At 47.8% G+C, this 22,796-nt stretch overlaps 1 protein-coding gene across 10 annotated transcripts in view; it reads right to left on the bottom strand.

The window, feature by feature from the left end:
• Positions 1-22,796, bottom strand: part of MBNL3 (muscleblind like splicing regulator 3) — a 97,828-nt gene that overhangs the window by 17,873 nt on the left and 57,159 nt on the right. For all 10 annotated transcript variants that reach the window (XR_008825415.1, XR_008825416.1, XM_056359359.1 and 7 more), the window contains 3 exons: positions 17,766-17,930; positions 8,688-8,888; positions 6,477-6,713 (listed from right to left, as the gene is read on the bottom strand). Coding sequence is in view for 8 of the 10 variants with exons in the window: in XM_056359359.1 (XP_056215334.1) it covers positions 6,477-6,713; positions 8,688-8,888; positions 17,766-17,930 (603 nt within the window). In the remaining 2 variants the exon portion in view is untranslated. The remainder of the gene's footprint in view (positions 1-6,476; positions 6,714-8,687; positions 8,889-17,765; positions 17,931-22,796) is intronic.

Raw genomic sequence — 22,796 nt, 5'->3', positions numbered from 1 at the left:
TCTGGCTAATGAAGGGTTAAGGCTACACAGTACTTGGAAGAAAGGACACAAGTAAAGAGATTTTAAAGCTTATGAAGATCAACACACAACAGAATATAAGTGAAAGCTCGCAACAGTTTGTCACCATCTAGAAACAGGTTTCACTTTGATTTGCTATAGGAGACTGCTCATCTGAGAAATGTCAAGCAAGATAACTTCCAGGCAAAACATTACTCCATCCTATCTCTCTTCACATGGTGGCTTTTAGGTGGTTTTAATATTAAAAAAAGAAAATCAGAAGAAGAAATTGCATTTGCAAAACTGCTCTCAGACATGCACACATCCTCTGCTAATGCTAGCAGGCATCCAGTGCCAGCATTAGGACTTAATCTTTCAAGATTTCTTCCGACTAGTACCAAAGGACAGCAGTCAAACATTCCCAGACACAGACACCAAAATCTTTTGCTTAAGATCTGTATTTTAGGATGAGGTCTTTTAGGTAAAGATCTAACAGCTTCCATTTCTAGGTAAGCCCTCATTGCTATCTGCGTTAAATCTGACTGTATCTACATCTCGTCTATTTCATGATGGCTACATGAACGTTCCTCCAGGCACAGGACAGATCTGCAGCTTGCAGAGACTGGAGTAGCCCCACGTACATCAGAGGTATTTTACAGATTTACAGTGATTGAAGAACTTGACACTTAAATTCATGCTCTTTACTGTGCCTGATTGCTAAACATTCCTTTTCAGACGCATCCAAAATCTGCCTCAGAAAAAAAAATTGCTAATTCTAGCAAAGCAACCAGGCACATAATGGACTTTTGACTCCTTGCTTCTTGGCCAAAGGCTGTCACCACCCCAAAAACCCCATTATCCCATAACGGCAGTGCCAAAAGCAGAACAGCTGAAGGCTTTGAGACCTCACCATGATGTCCTGACTCTTCACTGGGCAATTCCTGAGCCCAGCGTTGCAGTCAGGTGGAGCAGATGAACATCAAAAGCCATAGGGATGTCGAGGCACAACAGATGACTCCACCATCCTTCTAACATCACCCTTCCTCCTACCTTGCTATAGCTCCTTGGGAGCAAGGGAGAGAAAGCAGATACAGCAGTCCCATTACTGCTCCTCGAGGAGCAGCTGGGGGGGAGAAACCCAAATAAACGTAACATTTCCCAGGTCTTCTAAAGAAAGAAGCACACTGCAGCAGCTGCTGTGCAGCCTGAAGGCCAGCCCTGCCACATGGGCTCTGTGGGCACAGGAGCCAGGAGCTCTCTCGGTCTGCTTCTGGTTTGACACAGCCTTCTGGGTCACCTCTTCTATCCCAACAGCTGGGGGAGCGTTTGTACAGGAGCCCGCCCTGAAGATGTTGCTCCTCTCCTTGCCAGCCTATCTTTAGTTATTAAGGTGCAGGATGGCCCAGGGAGATGCAGGACCTGGCTTCACCACTTCTCCAGCCCTTCTGCTGGGGCAAGAGCCCCAAGCCAGGAGCACTGATAGGTCCATCTACAAATGCCAAGGAGAGGTTTCTAAAATTGCCTGTGATGAAGTTCCGCCAAAACAGCTCCTGCACAGGGATCTGGCAGGGACCCAGCAGCAAACAAGTGTGTCTCATCTGAAACCACCCAGAATTTTTGTATCCATCTCAGGACCTCCAAGAATAGCTCATGGGGATACAACATTTCTGTCTTGCACCATGCTCTGGTTCTGAAGGAATCCCCCAAGCGTGTCCTAAAACAACTACAAAAGGCAACAGGAGGCTCCTCACCACGCTCTGACCTTAGCCAACTCTGCAGCAAGTGCCTCCCCACTGCAGGACAGAAGCTAGACTGAACCCTTGTAGCAAAGAACTTTCTTGGCGAGTTTACCTCGTCCTGCTGCTTGCCATTTCCCTCCAGACAAGCTCTGACCATCGCAGATGGAGCAGTAGTCTTTGACAATAACTTTTTCTGCCTTTCTTTTCTGGCTGTTTGCGTGCACACATGGATATGCAACCTAAGCAACATGACCAGACCGCCTGCACGGTGAAAGGGTTAATTCCGTTCAGTATCCATGTGACAGCCCGAACTGATCCCAATGAACAATTCCCACTACAAAAATGTCAGGCAGCCTCCCATTCTTGGGCTGGGAAAGCCCACATTCCTGCTGGAACACGAGCATCTGAATAAAGAGGTTTGTGCCACTTCTCTGTGTGGCATGGCAAGCAATCTTTCAGCATGACTGACAGATACAAACGCACTGCATGCCAAAGTCAAAATTTCCCATGTGCTGGTTAACAACCCTCTCATTTTTTTTTTTTATTTTTTTTTTGCAAGACAAGAAGTGGATTAAATCTTTGCAACAAACAATTTAATTGCACCTCTAAGCTCCCCTCAGATCGCTATCTCCTGGGAGCAGATCACACTTTCACCCCTTTGCAAAGAGGAGCTGGGTCTGCATCTGCCTTGCTACTTCACTCCAAGGCGTGACAAACAAAATGATTTCAGAGAGGGCAGAGGTAATGCCCGTTCCCTGGCAAGCAGCAAAAGCAAACTGAGCAGTTTCCTCTGAAGATTACACATGCTCTTATCACCACTGTGAATCCTTCTCTGGTGCAGCCTTCCTGAAGGGTTCAGAGGAGGTGACACATTCCAACCAGGTGGTTGCAAAACCTTCAGATGTTTCAGAGCAGGAAGACTATTGAACGTAAATTCTCTGATGGGATTTTGTTCAGTGGGGGAGGTCAGGAGGGTAGGGCAGTTAAAGGGCTTTCCCGTCCTCTGTTCTCTGCCAGACCACGGCTCCTCAGAGAGGTGGCTCTCACCGAGGGCAGCAAGGCACTGTGTGGGTCACTGCCTGCGCTGGCTTGGGGGCTGTGTGCGCCAGCCGTGAGCAGCAGGGAGTCAGTCACAGGCTGTTATGTCATTTACAGAATAATCCCACAATGCTGGTGGAAGCTGTCCCTAGCAAGGTTTCCTAGTGCTGCTGCCTAAAGCTCTGATAAGGATGCCTCTTTGAGTACTTAAAAAATCACCCAGAATAAGTTTTCAGAGGGGAAGGGGAGCAGACCAGCCTCTGCTTCTTAGCCCTGAGAAGGAGGAACACCAGCCTGAAGGTTTCAGGGCTCCTCTGTGTCTGCTCTGCCCTTTCCCTCCTATAGCTGGGCGACAGGAGCTGCTTTTTTTTAGGATGTACTGGATTCCTCATTATTTGGGGTGAACAGGGAAGGAGTTGTCTTCTGTGGAGCCAGGACTGACAGCAGACTGGGAGGATGGCTTTTGCTTCACTATGAGCATCACAAAACCAGGTAAAAGGTATTTTGAGACTCAAAAAATAATCAAAGGTAGCTTCTATGCAGACAGCTTGCAGACAGAAGCCTGGGGAGCAGATCCTGTGCCCGAGACTGAAGCACAAGACACCCAGAGCAAGGTCCCTTTGTTGATACTGTCCCACTGGGGGATGGGGGGAGGAACCGGAGACAGAGCCAGCAGCAGCCACCTCCCCAGCTTACCACACGTGCAACCGAAGTCCTGCACCGAACCTGCTCCAGTTCCCAGCACAGACCTCTTGATGGTGCTGCTTAGCTCTCGCCCTCCTAAATCTGAATTGTGCCCACTGCACAGAACACCCTTCTGCAGGGCAGCACCAGCAAGACACTGCCAGGCAAGACAATGCTGTTGGGCATGCCATGAAAAGTTGCTGGATCTGTCCTGTACCACCCAGTCCTCTGGCATATCCAGTACAGCGCAGAGCTAATGAGTTAAATTCTCACCGAAACATCGCATCTCGCAACTGCAAAGCTGCTACCATTTGGAAAAATACTTTGAAACCCAGAGCTGCCACTCCCCAAGGTTATGCACTGCCTCCAGAACACATCCATGCTTCGGGATGCAAAGCTCAGACGGTTAATGAACGGTGTGTGGGGCGCAGGATTGGCATGTCTGAACGCACACTGCAACATTTCTGGCCGGGATGGGCAGTCTCCCCAGGCACTAACACAACAGACCAAGTGCAGAAGGCTTTCATGCAGACTAAGATGGTTACGTGCAAAGCGAGAAGGTGAAAGGTCCAAGTACCAGGTCAAAGGTTGCCTCGAGCGGTCGCTTCAGTGATCTGACAGCTGGCTGAGTCTTAATTAGCAGGCAGCGAGCACATGATGGCAATGGGCCGGGGAGGGGGGGTCAAGCACAGTAACAAAAACAGCAAGCAGAGGTGTGTCAAGAGAGAGCAACATTTTGGGGAGGCGAAGAGAAGAAAAAAAAAAAAAAGTGAATGCATTATACAATATATTAAAAAGGCGAGGCATGCACAACATGAGGTGGCTGAGTAATTACCTGGCCTAGCAGCTAGTCAGCTATTTTGCCTCGGTAAGATTTAAAAGTAAAGAAACGTCATCACAGGACATGTGCTTTAGAGCTTCTTCACTACAGCTGGCACAGCAGGTCAGGAGCGCTCAGGGATTAGCACCTGCAAGCAGACTTGCACTGGGCTTCAGCCCTAATTCTGCAGCTACACATCATGCAGAGGTCAGCAGGAGCGCTTGTGGCAAGGGAAGGACCACTGGTAAAGAAGGGAGGTTCAAGCACATGCATACGTGCCATCCTGAACTGGGGACTGAGCCTGACCCAGTTCACCTGACTGTGCTGCACCGACTTCAGCCATGCAGGAGTGAGTAAAGCTACTACTTCTGCATGTCAAGTAACTGCAAGATTGGGTCCCTCAGAAATACCTTCTGAATTTAGATTTGTAGTCATTCCAAATCTATTTTAGAAGGTACACCCATCCGTCCGGCACATGTTTTTTGATCTAAGAAAACTGGGCACCATTCTTCCCTTTAATAAAGTCTTATTCCTCAACAGGTACAGTAAATGTATCAAACCTTGAAAAGTCAATGAATAATGTAAGCTGTTTTGGTAGCAGGGGTGATGCAACAAGCCATCAATAAATATTTTAAAGGTTCTAGTTAACAGCATACAAATAAGGTTAATTACATTTTTAAGAGAAGCCAGCAGCATGAATAAAACATGCATTGGCTTTGGTTAAGTAGCAGTGCCCTAGATAATAAGTGAAAAAGTAAAGATTCAATTGTAAAAAAACATGAGTTTCATTTTAGAAGGTTCTTTTTCAACAGACCTGGGCTCTTGTTTCAACAATAATAAAAATAGTAAGGAGTCTAATAAGAAACCCTCTGCAGGACAAATAAATACTGCAGTATAAATTGGCTCTTCAAATCCCATTCCAGGTAATACTGATGCTACAAGGAAGGCAGTTGTTCAATTTCTAGAATCGTCCTGGTTTTGCATTGTTTCACCGTGAATGAAAAGCAAACTCTTTTACTATCTTAAAAAAAAAAAAAAAAAAGTATTTAGAAAAATTTTAGTAGCCTTACTTCTAAATAAAAAAGGAGGCAAGAACCTTTTTAATAATAGTTATTTAAAAAAGTGAAAAAAATCACGTAACAGATGAGGTTGGAAGGGACCTCTGGAGATCATCTAGACCTACACCCTGCTCAAAGTAGGGTCAACTAGAGCAGCTTGCTCAGGACTGCATCCCAGTAGGTTCTGAGTACCTCTAAGGATGGAGCAACCTGTTGCAGTGTTTGATCGCCTTTACAGTGAAGAATTTTTTTTCTTATGTTTAAATGGAATTTCCAGAATGTCCATTTCTGCCCATTGCCTCTTGTCCTTTCACTGCCACAGAGAAAAGTCTGCCTCCATCTTCTTTACTTCCCTCATCAGGAATTTATACACATGGGTAAGACCCCTCTGGACCTATTCTTCCCTTCCTAGGCTGAACATCTCAGCCCTCTCATCTCTGGAATAAACAGGTGCCGTTCAACCAAATTCAACAGAATAGCAAACATTTAATCCAGCAAGAAATTTTATCTGATAATTCTTCTTTGACTAGTTTTTAGAATTGTAGGTATTGGAAGTCACAATTCAAATTAAAATGCAGGTGCGACCATCTCTACCAGGTCCAAAGTATCAAACAGGTCAGGGAGTTACCCTTGGTTTGAGCCTTGTCGTTTGACTAAGCCCTGGCAAAGTTACCAAGCACAAGTTTGCTAAGCTCAAACAACTGCTATCTTGTCTGCTTTTATAAAGTCAGTGGAAATTTTGCTACCGACTTCAACAGGCCAGGATCTCCCTGCAAAGGATGTGTTATGGGATGGGCAGTCTTTGCTTTCACGGTGTGCTGAGGAAGCTAAACTGACACCTACAACTTAGCCAGGGAATGTTTTGGTTCCAAGTGCTGCTGTACAAGTCACATCATGATGTCATGTCAGAAAATCACACTGTTCGCCACCACGTTCTTAACTTGCGAGTTACCGCGCCATTCAGGGCTTCACGCTATGGTGAGCACACAGAAAGGACAAAGAGATGGGATTCATACTGCACATACTCTCAGCTCTCTAGTCAGCCATTTACAAAGCACTCCACTTTTCCACAAATGACACATGTGACATAAATGAAATCTCCTAGCAATGGAAATAAAGCTTGAAAAGAGTTCTACTTACCATCGCAGCTGCAGCTGTCTGGTTCACCTGGTGTTGAGCTGCCTTGATTTTGGCTTGCAGGTGTGCAGGGGGATGAAAGTACTTGCATTTCTCCCTAGAGCATCGACCTTTGATGTAATCCATGCAAACTGTAACAGTATTTTCATTTGTGTCTATCATTGCAATATCTATAGGGTGAGCATAGCGGCAATCATTCTCACCACGTGTGCAATTTCCACGCTGAAACTCTCGACAAACCTTAAAAGAAAGTCACATTGTTGAGCAGAACATCAAGTTACTCTTCATTCAGCACTTTCAACACAGAGTATCAGTTCAGTTGGCCACATTAAACCACATGTGTATTTTAAATCCACGCTCATCTTGGGTAGCCCATATACCAACAGTCACAGGTGCAACTGGTGCTATTCACAACTGGTTCAGGGGATGAAAAAACCACAATGTTACCAAGGCCAATTACCAAATGCAAATGAAGGACAGAATTTGAGCGAAATGGAGAGTGACCCCATGAAGCGTATATCATTTTTCCAGAACTTCTGGAGCTCAGGATTCCTGCCCTGCCTGTAAAGCTTAAATGTTAATAGCTTTGCCATTTGTCTCTCACCTGCATTATGTATTTGTTACAGAGCACACTCTTGGGTAGGATGTTTAATTCTAAATGTTACGTGCTGCTATGTGCAATAAATACTTTTTCTTAAATATAAGGAGACTCTTTCACATAAATAGTCTCACTGCCCTCCACAACAAAACTCCAAGCCTGGCACTACATGACAGTGCATTTGATAACACTGCAATGTGCTTGTAAGGTTGCTACATCCTTGGCACTGGTGAGGCGGCACCTTGAATACTGTGTTCAGTTCGGGGCCCCTCGCTTCAAGACAGACATTAAGGTGCTGGAGCATGTCCAGAGAGGGGCAACGGAGGTGGTGAAGGGTCTGGAGCACAGGTCTTATGAAGAGCAGCTGAAGGAACTGGGGTGTTTAGCCTGGAGGAATGGAGGCTCAGGGGGGGACCTGATCACTCTCTACAACAACCTGAAAGGAGGGTGTTAGTGAGGTGGGTGTCAATCTCTTCTTCCAAGTAACAAGCGACAGGACAAGAGGAAATGGCCTCAAGTTGCACCAGGTGAGGCTTAGATTGGGTATCAGGAAAAATTTCTTCTTGGAAAGGGCTGTCAAGCACTGGGAACAGGCTGCCCAGGGAAGCGGCTGAGTCACCATCCCTGGAGGTGTTTAAAAGACATGTAGATGTGGTGCTTTGGGACATGGTTTAGTGGTGGACTTGGCGGTATCAGGGTAACAGCTGGACTTGATGATCTTAAGGGTCTTTGCCAACCTAAATGATTCTATGATAATAAGGTGTTGCCAAAACTGCTAGCTTTAGGAAGCTCTTGCAGATCTTTGTAAGTTATAACCACTGAGGTATCAAAGGCAGAGAAAAAAGGTGCACAAAATGCATCTGCAAGCTTTACTTCTCTGAGGAACCGAGAAAAATTGTTGAGGACTATAGCTGGTGGTGTAGATCATGTACCAGTGCACTATCAGACTGAGTGTAGGAAAAAGTGAGATGTCAGCAAGGCAATATAACACAAAACAATGTGTTTTGAAATTACACGCTTCTCCACTACCTTCCTGTGTTATAATTTACACCTGCAGGGGCCTCCGAATTCAGGTCCTCAGCCCTTATCTCCCGCAGAGCCTCTGCTTAGGGTTTGAAAGAGATTTACAACTCCTCCAACACTAAGTCCCAGCATGCCCAGCTAACTGGTGAGGAGGAGACGCTTTTCCAATGCCCAATCTCACCACTGCCAACAGTGTAATGCCTAAAGGTATCTGCAGAAGTTCAGTAAGCCCAGTTCTAGACAAATGAAGTGCCTGTTACTTTCAAAACATCTCCCACCCGCCCCGTGTAAGGGCAGACCATCTACTCCTTGTGTAGCAGACCACACACAGAAAACAACAACCCCAGCCCTGCCCTAATGCACACTGAAATCAGGAAAGTGAGTGCTCCCAAATTTTCAGTGACTTCCAAGGATCTGGGATCAGGCCCCCCCCGCGAGAGTCTGCTAGAGCAGAGAGCAGCAGCCCTGTGCTAGGAAAGCTGCAAGTTAAACTCTGCACTGTGCTGCGTGAGGTCACGATAGCAGAGACCAACAGCTAGGACTACATGTCCTTTTCATTCCCGTCAGCAGTATCGTATCAGACGTCCAAATACCTCCAGTTTATCCGTACGCATCAGTTTCTGCCCAGCAGAGCCTCCTGGTACTGTAACAGTAGGATTTCCGGAAACCAGGACAGGAGTATTTGGTAAAAGCTCTGCAGGAACCAAGCCCATCCCAGGAGAAACATGACTCAGGTAGGGACTAAAAGCCATCGTGGGGCTTGTTGCAAGTGATGGAGTCACAGGAAACGTTGTCTGTGTATAAAAAGAGAAAAACCAAAATATTAGTTAAAAAGCTCTGTCTTGGATTACCCATCAAAGCCTCGCCTCACTTCAATCCTTTTAGACAATTTGATTAGCAACATCAAAATGCTGCACTCTCCCATCTATTCATTTATTGCCGTTTACTTGCAATCCATTCGCTTCTCCTGACTCACAGATTTGTGACTCATCCTGAACACAGGGCATCTTTGTTTGTCAGATCAAAGCATATTGATGAACTTTATAGTTTAATGACACAATTAAGAATTTCACGCCAGCAATTAGGGCAGGCCCAAATTAAACAGACTTCTCACTCCCAAATAAATGTCTCAGCTTCTGTGCGTCTACACCGCAATGCTGTACAGAGACCCCAAGGTAAACTGCAGCTTCAGGACCCCGAAGCAGGTAACCCCGTTAACTAGTTGAGTTCACTATCAGCCTCCACGGAGCTCCACGTCAGCACGGCCAGGGGGGCTCAGGTAGGCAAAAGGCGTCATTCAGTCAGGCGAGGCATCTCCGCTGTGGTTTGCTTGGAGGTCCAGCATTCTGCACATCTGGGCTTTGTTTCAGACTGTCAACAGCCTCCAGGCAAAAGCCATTTTGCAGGAGTACCCCAAACTCACTAGTGTCACAACATGCCAGACCTCGTGGCTTTGGCAAGAGCAGGTGGGTCATGGGCTTGGAATAGCCTTGGACAGAGCGTACCAGATGAGATGGCTCAGGTGGGCTGATAAGAGATCCAGGATCCCACCTGGGCTGCAAGGAACGATGTTCCCATGAGGAGACAGAACAACGGGCCAAAAAGATCTTAAGTGCTTCAGGTCAATAGATCACATCAGGCAGGCCTTCCAAGCGCAGCAGAGATTTAGCACCGGTGGGCAGAGCCACTTCCCCGGCCTGAACCGCTCCAGCAGCGCCCATCTGGGAACGGAGCTGCTGTTCTGCCAGGCAAGTGAGATCACACAGAGCTCCTAAGCAGGTGCTCAGTGGAAAATCTGTCCCTGGCCTCGACAGCCAGGGAGTTGGTGAGACTTTAAAGCACCAGATCCGAGGTGCATTTGGGAATGAAACCAATTCCAGCTGATGAACAATCCCCCCTGCTCACCCAAAGACCAGAGCCTGCAAGGCAGCACTCCTGCTCCTGTAGCAGAGCCTCCAGCAGCCCCCCGGGGAAGCAGCCTGTGACTCGCAACTATTTATATTTTCCCTTCCACCACCTGCTCCGCTGTGACCTCTGGGTTACATTTAAAGCTGCTCATGCCTACAGTCATATGTGATGCCGTCCCCGGTAGCTAGAGCCTCTGCTTGGCAGTAAATGCAAGCATGCTTAGAAAATGGCCTGGGGCGTTTTTGGGCCACACGCATTATCCCCTTCCTTGCTTTTAGTTTGGTACTTCCAGTCCTGTGGGCTTCTAAAAGAAACCACACGTGGACAGCGTGTTGCTCAACAGCATCTTCATCCCAGTACTGCTATATACTAGGAAATACTGCTTGTTGCAGTCTGGAAGAAGCTAGCCCACATGACACCAGCCAAGCTGTCCCAGCCTGTCTTTAGCCTCACGATGCCCCCTCCCCAGGGTCAGTGACAGCCAGCAGCTCCTGAGCTGATGGGAAGGGGGACGGCAGGTCGCTGCCAGTGTACATCCCGCTTTCTCCTCCTCGAGGAGGAGACGCAGCCTCCTGGATCAGCAGCACTGGGTGCTTTAAGTCTAGCAGAACCAAATAATCCTCTCTCTGGGATGGATTTCTAATTTTCCTTCTTTTAAGCCTGAGCCAAGCCCCACTTCAGCTGACGGCAGACTTCATAACTATTAAACCCAGAGATCCTCCAGTCCACAGCTCTTTATTAAATCATTTTCTTCTCTTTCAATTCTCTGTGGCTCCCAGACATTTTACACCTTTTGCTGCTAGAAAAGCTCTTTAAGGATCTTCAAACACCGTGACTCCCCGAACACTTTAGTGCGAAGGCAGCATCCATTAGACTGTTTTCTTCTGTGCGAGCACCAGTAATTACAGTGGCATCTGCTGAACTTCTGTCACCGTTTGCACTGTAAATGCTATTTTAAGGAGCTTCTCCAGCCTGGCCAGTCTGTGCAGGGTTATGCTGGGGCCTGAGATGTTGTCAACGCTTGTTTTATGTACCCGTAATAGCTGAAACCTGGCAGCACACATCGTTTGCAGAAATGTGTGGGCAAATCTACCCTATGTTTTTTCCAGCATCTAATACAGCAGGAGTCCTGGCTATCCCAACACAGCAGGTATAGCACAGACATTGCTCCAAAATTTCAGGGGATCCTTTAAGGCAGGCTTCCCTTGCCTGGGCTCAAACACAGCCGGGGACCAGCCCAAGGATCCAGCTAGTTACCAAGACGGAGGGGCGATGTTCCTCCCACTGCTCAAGCAGAGGATGCCAGGGCATCTGTGCAGCCAGGGAGGAAGGCTGAAGTCTTGCAATGCCTCACACTCAGTCAGTTCACCAGAAACCGGTAGGAAGGGGTGTGAAACACTCATGGAGAGGTAATGTATCAGCCTCTCCACCAAAGTCACCAATATAAACAGGGAGGGAGTCCTTCTCCCTGAAACCAGTCCCCATCTCCAAAGCCATTCCCCAAAAGCAGCCCCTCTCCTCACTGGGAGCAACTGGCAAGGGCTAACAGATCCAAACCCAAGCCAAAGCAAGCGGAGGAAAGACGTTGCTCAGGGAACAATTGAGGAGCACCATCTACTCACAATCCTGGAGACCTGCAGAGGGCTGTGTAAAGGACCAGGATGGGTTTTTATCGCTGCTGCTGGTTGTTCACCCATTTCCACGCCCTGGCATCTATCTGCTGCTGCATTCTCAAGGTTTCACAACCACTTCTGCCCACCTGAACTATGCGCCCAATGCCACTGATTGAAAGTGGCAGTTCTGCTCCACACCCTGCCCGTGGGCAGGGGCCTGACACTCCGCAGCCATTTCCAGGGGGTGCACAGCCAAAGAACGATCAGACCTCACTCAACACATTAAACCTAGAAGCACTGGGGTTTTAAAGTCTGAAGCGTGCTAAGCACACTGAAAACTGCTCCTTTGTAAGCTGGCATCAGGGAGCTCTGTATTTATTGTGGATGGTGAGGGGAAAAGATGGGCTGCGCTCACTGCCAGCCCTGTCTGCCTGTCTTGGATTGGGAAATCCAGTCTGGCTCATGTATCCATACCAGTAACAAAGATGCTGCCAGCCAAACCTCTCCTCCCTTTACATGTCTGCAGGTCCCCTGTGTCCTGATGGAATCTGAGTGCAAGTGAGTTTCTTCCTTACAGCCAGAATCCAACTGTAATTTTCACTCCAAACAGTACTGGTCTCCTCAATGTGCCTCCCATCCATCTCTTGTGATTGCTGTGCTGGTTTTGGCTGGGGTAGGGTTAATTTTTTTTCACAGTAGCTAGCATGAAACTATGTTTTGGATATGTGCTGGAAACAGTGTCGATAACAGAGAGACATTTTAGTTATTGCTGAACAGTGCTTATACAGAGCCAAAGCCTTTTCCTTCTTCTCACGCCACCCCACCAGCGAGCAGGCTGGGGGGCACGAGGAGCTGGGAGGGGACACAGCTGGGACAGCTGTCCCCAGCTGACCCAAGGGATGTCCCACACCATAATGACATCATGCTCAGCATATAAAGCTGGGGCAAGAAGGAGGAAGGGGGGACACTCCAAATTATGGCGTTTGTCTTCCCAAGTAACCTTTACTCGTGATGGAGCCCTGCTCTCCTGGGGATGGCTGAACTCCCGCCTGCCCATGGGAAGCGGTGAATGAATCCCTTGTTCTGCTTTGCTTGCCTGCGCAGCTTTTGCTTTACCTATTAAACTGCCTTTACCTCAGCCCACGAGTTTTCTCGTTTACCCTTCCAATTCTCTCCCCCATGCCACTGGGCAGGGGGCAAGCAAGCTGCTGAGGGGCTTAAACCACAATAACTGTACACAGCCAGGAAATCTTGACAGATCAGTGTTATGACTGTACACAAAAAAAGTCTCAGCTTAGTTGCTGGTGTGCTCTAGGGCAAAACAGATGGATTGAAAGTATCGCCACTTACCCCTGCTGCCCCCCTTAAAGCTCTTACAAATTCAGGAAATACAGGGGCAGGTTTCCTTGCAAACTAACTTTTGTTAACTGTAGGCATGTGCAGACACTACCAGTAACTCCTGAGCAAAGTGAAACAGGTTACAGTGCAGCAGCAGAGGGGTTCAGACTAGTAGCAGCTCACAGGACTGGTTTACTGAGTATTAAAATGCTTGCAAGAATAAAAAACTAATAAAAAAAAAAAAAGGAGCTGAAATGGCTGCTGTGAGAACCCATCTCAGGGGGAGGGTGCCAAGGACCTTGACAGCTCTGACCTCCTCACAGACCGTGAGAAGAGGAGCAGTTGGGTTGAAGGTGTGAACAGAGAGAAGGGACCACCCCAGGGAGGGACATTTGTTACCAGTGGCAATGGAACCTGGAACAGCTGATTTTGTTAACAAACTAGAAGTTGTATTCCATTTGCCTAGCAGAAATTGTGCTAAAGCTAGAGAAGAAACAACAGAGTGGGTGTGAAGAGGAAGGCAGAGGAGCGGCTGGTGTTTTGTCGAACACAAGCGCTGTCTCAGCCAGGAAGTGTTGATTCTGAGTTACCTCAGACCCTAAAAAGGGAAAGCCTGAAAATGAGAGACCCAATATAAATACAGAGGTGTTGATGGCCTGAAGGAGGAGGGGAGACAGGTCGCTGCTAAGCATCTACACATGGAAAGCACACAAAAAACAGCGGCAGCTTTTATTACAGTCTGGTGATAGAAACGTCGAAGATAAAGATCTTGTACTGACAAGGCTGAAGACCCTGATATTGGAAACATAATTGATGCTGTTCATAAAAAGCAAAAAGCTGTGTTCTGCTCCAATGCAACTGCATGGGGCTGGCTGTAAAACCACCCCTCTAACATAAAGGCTGAGCATGCTGGAATAAATCCAACTGGCCAAAGTATCCAGCTACCTACTGCTACAGATGCTTGTTCCCCTATCAGACTGCAAAGACACACTCCTAGCGCTCAAAGGATCTCTCATTTGTGGGCTGCTGTAGTGGAAAAGTCAGGTGTTAAAGCCCCACAGCACTGTCTCTTGGTAGACACCGGCTCCCAGTGGGCCAGGGTATGTGTGTTTATTCGTTCCTACTGTGCCTTTGACTAGAGGCTGAGATACAGGTCAGGTTTTTGCATGGAACAAATGCATGTCCAAAACACCTGCTGAAATCTGCTCCAGCCCTTGCTCCAAGTGCCACTGGTCAAGTGAGTTGCTCACCCTGTGCTTTAACCCCTCCAGCAGCACCAAGGGTCCTGCTGCCCCGTGAGAGGATGCAGACCTGGCTTAACGTCTGTGTCGTCTTCAGAGGCATGGGTGACTCAGAGCTGTCAAGACAGTTCTGGCTACAAAGACCTTGACAGGAAGAAGGATGAAGAGCTTGAGAACAAAGATGGGAAAACAACTTCGCCGTGCAGCAGCAGAGGCAGCTGCAGGGCAGGAGCAGAGGCAGGTGTGCCAACCTTGCCATGCTCTATCCAGCTGCCTGTTCAGACACAGCTAACAGGGCAGCATCATGCAAGACACTGTCCTACTCCACCAGGTCAATTCAGAGACTGTGCTGAAGCACCTCCATGGCCCGGCCAGCCCCAAAAGTCTGTCTTGCGCTGCTGCAGAAAGGGGAGGGTGAGGATCAGGCCCAGGGTGCAGCACTTTTTGGGTGGTCTTGCTTTGGCCCACACACAGCTCAAAGCGATCGTATCTGAGAAATCAAACATAGCATTGACCAAAACAGCTCTCTGTATCAATGCCAGAGCCCAGCTCTATCCGCCTTCAACCTGACTTTCACACAGTCCAACAGAAACAGAAGAAAAACCAGCCCAGACAGCTTCCAGCACAGCTCAACCGAAGGCAGCAAAGTCAAGGTGAATTTGGACTTTCAAAAGTCACAACTTCACTACAGAGTCTTCCTACTTGGCACCTGTGTGGTCTCTCCAAGGTCTCTCCCAGAGAAAAACCACCATGCTGACCAAATACCCTGCTCCATGTCCTTGCTTGACTTGGTTTAAAGTGCTGTACGAAGCAGTCCGTTTAAAACTGCATCACGGGCACCAAACATTCATGTGATTCTCAGCTTTGCACAAATGGTTAGCAGCAACATCAGAGAGCAGCCAGAGACTTCAGAGAAATAAGCTCATGCTAGCAACCATTAATTCACACCTAGTAGGCTTCCATGAGCAGCGTGCAGCAGGCAGCCCACCTGGGACACGGTTCTTCTCTAAGCAGCGCCTTCATTAAACAGCCAACATCAGGGTCCTGCCTCTCGGTTCAACGGGATGATTAGCTCTGGCTGGATGTCAGTGGTGGTGCAAGAAGATCTGGCGGTGACTGTTTAGATGCAAACTCACAGACAGACACATTCAATGCCATTTCAGGAAGCGTGGTGAAAAGCTGCTATGTCAAGTGCTGGGGTTTTTTGCGTTGGTTTTTTTTTGTTTACACGGTAGCTTTTCTGATGAAAATGCACTTTAAAATGTCTAAGCATTCAGCTATTGTTTGGAGCTAATAAGCACGCTGTTCCAAACCTCGTCTCTGGCAAGCATCCCAATTAAGCAGGCATCCCGTTGATCAGCTTTCTGATCACATGGGATTTGTTCTGCTGCTGCATCTGATATAATACTTTCTGCTTTGAAGAATTTCACGTGTAGCCAGAAGGAGGCCCCACCCTTCTCATTTAGAGAGAGAAAAAATTCTCAAAGCCTGCTTCCACTGGCAGCATCTTCAGGAAATCAAAGGCAGTTGAAAGAGCAATCTCTTGTTTGTCCTGAAATTGGTGTGGAGCAAGTCGGGCAGCAGGAATTGGACCAAGAGCTCGTTTACTCTGAGCAAAGTGTGGGAAAGCAGGAAGGGAGCAGTCATTGCAGAACAAATTTTTATTTTTCTTCTTTGCCCGTATCTCCCCCATGGCACAATTCAGAACCCAGGGACCTTTCTCATCAGATAAGGTTACCTCTGAAATTTCAGAGAGCGCAAACCAGACAAACTGACAGATTCAGTCCCAGAGGCAATTTAAGAGTGAAACTGCAGGAATGAACTGGACCTGCAAGATTGCAAAATGGGAAGATGGGAACTTTCCAAAGAGGAAATCCCAAAGATGTTTCAAATAGCCATCTGAAGAGTGTCCACTGTGAATTCCCCACAGAAGAAAACCCCAAACAGGAAAGGTTTGCTTTTGGTACAGGGCTAGGAAACCAGTGCTACCATTTTGCGGGAATTCAGGATTTCCTTCTGATGTGCACGTGGTTTCAAACTGCACAAAAGGAGGTGCAAAGATTACATCAGATTAGAGCTTAAGGCGCAGAGCAACTGAAGACTTTTTCTGTGGCCCGTTTTTTCTTCTGCCTCACTTTTCTGTCTTCAAAATGGGAAGAATAAACAGCGTTTTCCTAGCTTACACAGCAGGATGAAGATAAAGCTGCTAACACACACAAGAAGACCAGGCGAAGGTGAACACGGAAAAGTCTTCCTAAGACAGGAGGAACACGCCAGACTAAAGAAACGCCCTGGTATGGTGGCAGAGCATCAGCACGAAGGGGCACTGGCCAGCTTTCCCTGCTGAAATACAGCTCAGTCACAACCTCTTACACCACCAGCACAACAACAGCCTCCAGCCAGGAAGAACCCTTCACTAGTCTCTTGTGAAAATAAGCCAGAGACACCTGAGCTTTTCAAAGCCGGGATGACAGATGCTGAGTCTCAAGCCCCATTTGGGCAGAGAAGCCAGGCATTGTAGGTGGGACACCAGGAGGCCAAGTGCAGGCTGCTTCCCAGACTTGTATACCTTCAGGCTAGAAGAGTTTGTTCTAGGGATACAGCCAGACCTCCCGTGTGGCACAGCACAAGGAACCTCATCTGACAACTGCCCTTCAAGTGCACACTGCCCCTGAAAAGACATTTAGCCCCAACTTTAAATGGAGAACTCCCAGTTAAGCTCTCAGTTAAAAATGCGCAGCCTATTTATGTCCACAACGAAGAGCAGCTTCAAGACCTCTGACTTTTCTTAAAAATATATATAGCGACAGACTCAAACTCAGCTGACAAATGTCACCCCCTCCCAGATACACCAACTGGCAGACACAAGCTGTCCTCTCCCTGGCCTAACAGGGTTCTCCAGCCTGAAAACCTGTTTTAACTGATAGGAAAAGCAGGGACAGACAATGAAGGCTTCTCTGAACTACCTGCTCTGCAAACACCCCTTTCCCACAGGCTTCATTCCCTACCCGAAGAGAAGCAAATCATTCCTGCTGTTAATATAAACCAGCATTACTGTGAAAGACAAGTGACAGGGCTGTGACATTAGCACAGCTCTCTGCTGGGAGGATCGCAGTGAAACAGGGCTCACTCCCAGGCATAAAAAAGTATTAAGGTCTGGGTAGCATATTCATCTTCCCCAATTTTAGCCCACCAGTACAATGCATCTAGTCCAAAGGAGCGAGCTGGCCTCTTGCCACAGTGGGGAAGAACTCCAGCATCCTCACCCCAGTGTAAAACAGCTATCCAAAGTAGGATCCATTGGAATTCAGCCACTCGGTGTACGTGCGTTAACTGGTCAAATGTCCACCTGGTGGTAAGACCCTTCCACTTGATGCCCTGAATCTCGCATCTCCTTCGTTATCAAAGGAGAGGCACAGCTTGCAAGAAGATGCAGAGGTAGAACCAGACATCCCTCTGGAAGATGCTGCCCACAGCTGTGCAGCACAGACAAGCACAGGGCTGGGGCCCCCGTGAGCAAACAGTAAAGAGACGCAGAGCAGCGTGAGCCCGACTCATCGGCGTAACTTACAATTGGCTGTAGTTGCGCGCCTGGCAGCATGAACTGCATTTGCTGAGCAAACATGGCTGCGGCTGTCTTCTGCTGGATCAGGTTGTTGCGTCCATTTATTTCAAGTTGTGTTTTTAAGTGTGGGGGAGGGTGGAGATATTTGCAGTTCTCTCTGGTACACCGGCCCTAAAAAACATAATGAAACAGCATTTCAGTGAATGTAACACTCGGGGCAGGCAGAGAAATTTAATTAAGGTTTGTTTGGGTTACTGTAACAACACAATCATTTGGGTGGAGGCAGTTTGGTACTACTGTGCCTCTTTTGTTATTTTTCTATAGCAGCGCAATACTTAGGTGAAGAGAAGAACAACATGACTTCTCCTGCAGTAACACTAACCAAATACTATCAAGCTAAATCCAAAAGTTAGGCTTCCTGATGTTAAAATGATAGCTGTACAAAAGAAAAAAAAAATCTAATCTAACACAAAACCCAGTATTTTCAGAAGCTAGTGACAAACAGCTCCTGAAGCAACAACAAAAATTCCCCATTTTCTTGTGTGGGCTGTTCTTCCCCTCCCTTCCTCCCAACACCAGACCACTTAATTGGCCCCGACCAGCAGACAGCAAGAAACCAAACTGTCTCTACCACTTCTCCAGCTGTGCTGGGTAAAACGTTAAGATGACAGCTCTGTAAAGCAGCACCTCTGATCTCCAACATGCACGTACCCCGAGATGCCGAGAACTGGTAGTCACAGGAGGAAGACGTGAAAAAATTCCCCCCTTCATGCTTTCGTCTGTCAAAAGCCATAGTATGTTGCATCACCCCCCCACCTCCAATAAACACAAGCACTGGGGAAGTCAGTGGCTTCTCAAAAGCGAAGGATCACTAGTGTTACAGATGACCTCAAATCAACTGAGACCATTGCTTTTAAAAAAATCTACAAACTGTGCCTTGCCTTAGTAGTGTTTGCAAGCAGATAGAGGAACATAAATATCAACAGTCCACTGAACACAGAAAACTAGTAATAAATTTTGTCAGTAAGATGAAATAATCCTTTAAAATGATGGGGTTCCCCCCCACCCCACCGTGTATTCCCTCCTCCAGAAACAGAGGCATACAAAGTACAAGGAACATTTTACGCAACTTTACACTTAAATTTTATAAATAACTTCTATGCAAAAAATGATGAATTTTTTTGAGGCAGTATTTCTTCGGAGCTGTTCAGAGCTTATTAAAATAAGGCCAGACCTGGGGTCCAGAGCTGTTACGTGACAGATAACTAAGAATCATTCCTGCTGCCAGCAAAGGAGCAGGACCTCCATCAGCCAGCCCGTCCCAGGCACTCTTGTCAAGCGCTGGACGCCAAGTTCTCAGCCTCAGTATAATTAAGTGTGGTTTCAAAAAGAGGCACATCGGGTGACCCCACGTACCGGCTCCCATTAGCAGAATCACTCACAGCAGAGCTGTAGCCCCACAACCAGGTCCACAGGGGTACACTCAGACTGGTGGAAGCCCCCAGGATGAGTCCTGCCTGCAGCCGGGATGCTCCTCTGGGGGTTTTTAAGACTTGCACGCACATACAGGTGGAACCACTGGCCAGTCTGAGTACCACTGCACAAAGCCAACACCGTGACCCGCTATGGGGGCTCTTTTGGAACTCCCACACAGGATCATTGGCATGCCAGGAGAAGAGTAGGTCACTAGAGCAGCCCGAGACCTGCAAACTTTAGGTGTGCTTTCCTCTGCCCCCCCTTCCTGGTGCGGATAGCGGCTTCACTGGGGAGAGGGCTGCAGAGCATTACTACAGCCTGAAAGGGGCTGTATGGCAAAGTATCATGAGAAACAAGCTCCTCTCTTATCTGCTCCAAGGAGATCAGAGAGCTAAACAAAACCCCTGGCTCCCTGTTGTTATTTTGAGGCAAATAATTAAATGCGAGAAGCGAGGGGAACCCAGTGGGACAGGAAAAAATCCACTCCCAACCTTCAGCAGCCTGCCTTGGCGGAATGAAACTCTCTGCCCTGCTCCTACAAGAGCCCAGCGCTTCCCAACGACCCAACTCACAAAGAAAGCGGCTTTTTAATGCTATTGTTTTGGCTTCTCAGCAATCCAACAGCCCCAGATTCCCAGCTGTGAGCTAATTGCTCACAGGCCCCGAGGACATGAATCTTCATCACCAGACACTTTCTCACATCTGTGTAAAGCAAGGGTAAAATGGCACCATGCAGCTGGCTGGTGCTCAGACAACCCAGCACTACTACAAGGTAAATAACTACATTAATCTGGAAGAAGACGACGACTCCTCAGCACTGGGTAGGTTTGGGTCGTCCTTCTCATGACATCTTTCCAGTAGCACAGGACTAGATCCCTCCACAGCCCTTCCCACCACCTGGGACCCAAGCAGAGCTCAGCATTCAGGCTCAGAGCACATCTGCAGCATCCCACCGCCACAGCTGGGCTGCTCAGAGCAGGAGCTGACCCCACACAGCAGCAGGAGCCGATGGCCAAGCAGCTGCTCTATTCTAAGCCCCAGACTTGGAGGACTTGCACACCAGCCTTAGAAATTCCTCCTGGTTGAAACTGGCACAACTGCTTTGGGTTGGGAAAACACTAATTTCTACCAAATTTGGAATAAATCGGTGTAGATGTTTCTACACTGCAGGAATAGAGAAGGTGAAAAAAAAGCTACTATTTTTTGTGAACAATACTTACAAGGCCTTCTTCAACTTGAAGAGGGCTTTGCTATTCTAACTGAAATTTTGCAATGTCATTGATACCAGCCATCCCAGCCTGGTGTGAAGCTTTGTTCTACTTTCTTCTCAAAACAGAGTTTGTTTAATTCCAACAGGGGGTTCTACAAACAGAAAATTTTTATTATCAACAACAAAAAAAAACAGCCCACACAGCATGAGGCCTTAATCCTGCAGACAAAGCTGGGAGCAGAAACCAATGTCCACACAAGAGTGCTACTGGTTTCAGTGCGGACATATTTATTTGCAAGGAACTGAGAGCTGTGCAAACGCTGCTGCAGAGCAAAGGCTGTGAAGTGCAGCACGGCTGTCAGCCAGGCCTTCTAGGGCTCCACGAAGACTCGATGAATCACTGCTGCACTGGGATTCAAAGCTGCACCTTCAGTCTAGCTCCTCCTCACCATCATTTTGATCCTGAGCATCATCAACCACTGCATTTCACCAGGGTGAGTTAGAAGCCGCAGCTGGGTCGTGTTGCCCTCTCCAATACCACAGTAGGTTCTTCATCTCTCAGATAATGAATTTCAGGAACTGACGATGTGACCGAGAGTGACAAAAAATGTTCCCGGTTTAGACATCCAGCTATGAAACAACTTCCAAGACGTCTCACTCTAAAATGATGGACGTCTCTAGTATCGTCTGAACTCCCAACACTGGTAGGGGTGATCCCTTCTTCTACACTTCCATCACAACGCCCACAGTTCTCAGTACTTCTCAGCAAGCATATGCTCTTCAAGACCAATTTCAGCTCTATGAAAGCCACCAGAAGGACAAAGAAACTGCCATTATTCACTTCTCAGTACCAGCTGCAACACAGCAGGGAAAACAACAGGGGACTGGTAGCAAATCTGCTGTGTGGATACTGGGCTGGGGACAAATAGGGACAACTCCATTTTATATCTGGGTGGCCTAGGAATACAAGATGAGAAAATACAACAGGAATCAGGCCCCTAAGTTTCAGATGAGCATCTTTATGCTGTAAGGCGCAGTTCTGCTGCAGTGACCAGCCATGGCTCCAGCACACCGAATGCTCAGCACGGGGCACAGGACAGTCCCAGTGTCCCGCAAAGACCTGCTGAGGCACTCTACAAACCGAGTGCTGCACTAAAAATCGCCATCCTAGCACCCGGAGGAGGCTGCTGCATGTCTCGGGAAGGAGCACTGATGGTGCTCAGAGACTACTAACCTGTGTCAGCGAGTGGCATGCTGAGCCTGCTGGAACCAGCACAGCCATCCTGTTGTAACTGGAGGAGTTTGTTGCTGTTACTTTAGCATGAGCACTGACCCCAGGGAAGGCGCATTTCCACCCTGTCCCAGGTGGCACACAAGCCTGCAGCCAGGGAATCACCACCCAGCAACAGACTCTGCTGCTGGCCTTGGTAACGTGCTAAATATAGCGGTATTTTCTGGCTCCTTGCAAAATGGAAGGAGTCTGAAAGACCATATTCATCAGCTGCTTTGCCAACTACAGCCAGGAGGGAAAAGCATATGGACTGCACTTCCTAGGCTTGAAAAACGGGTATTAAAAATAAATCATTAACAAATTTTATAGGAGTATCTTCTCCCCCTTTCTTCCCACACACTCCCCCCACTCTTACAGTAGGCTGCTGGCATGTGATTGACTCTGTGTTGCCAACTTAAGTCATGCTGTGATGGTGCATACTGTAAATGGCTGGCATCTGACACTAGCTAACATGACAGCAGCTTGCAGTGCAGCAAAGCCAGCTGTTCCGAGTGCAGCACTGATGGCAGCACACTCAAATCCAGAAGAAAAACCTGCATGACACCTGGACATTTGGAATCTGCTGGGCTGCACCTTTTCATCTGCATCCTAGCTTGGAGGGATGCAAATAAGAGCCTGCTGGGTACTGCATCAGGCTGTATGAACCTCCCCTAAGCATCCTCCACAAATTCTCCTCTCGCTGGCTGCTGAGGCGAGCTGCGCTGTGCTGCAGAAACAAGGCTTCCAGCACAAACCCAAGGCTTGCTCATGTTTACACCAGTAATGCAGTTTGTTACGGTCTCTTTAATCCTGGACACCAGTGAGGGGTTCCAGAGAAGACACATTTCTGGTTTTAATGACTGCACTGTATGTCCTGTCAATCACCAGTAGTTCTCATGTGAAAATCTTTAAGCGAATGTTGCTTTTCACACACTTGAGGCTGCAGTAGGCTTGTGCCCTGACTGTGCTGTCTTCCACAGACGCTGATGACGTGCAATGACTGACAGCAAAAAGAATGAAAAGAGACCAGGCAGGAAAGGATTTCCATGTTTTGCACAAAACCAGGCACCAAAACACAGCT

The sequence above is a fragment of the Falco biarmicus genome, chromosome 14 (genome assembly GCF_023638135.1).
Source record: "Falco biarmicus isolate bFalBia1 chromosome 14, bFalBia1.pri, whole genome shotgun sequence".
NCBI classification, from domain to species: Eukaryota; Metazoa; Chordata; class Aves; order Falconiformes; family Falconidae; genus Falco; species Falco biarmicus.
Note: the sequence above shows the minus strand (reverse complement) of the source record. Positions and strands in the feature narration are given on the sequence as shown.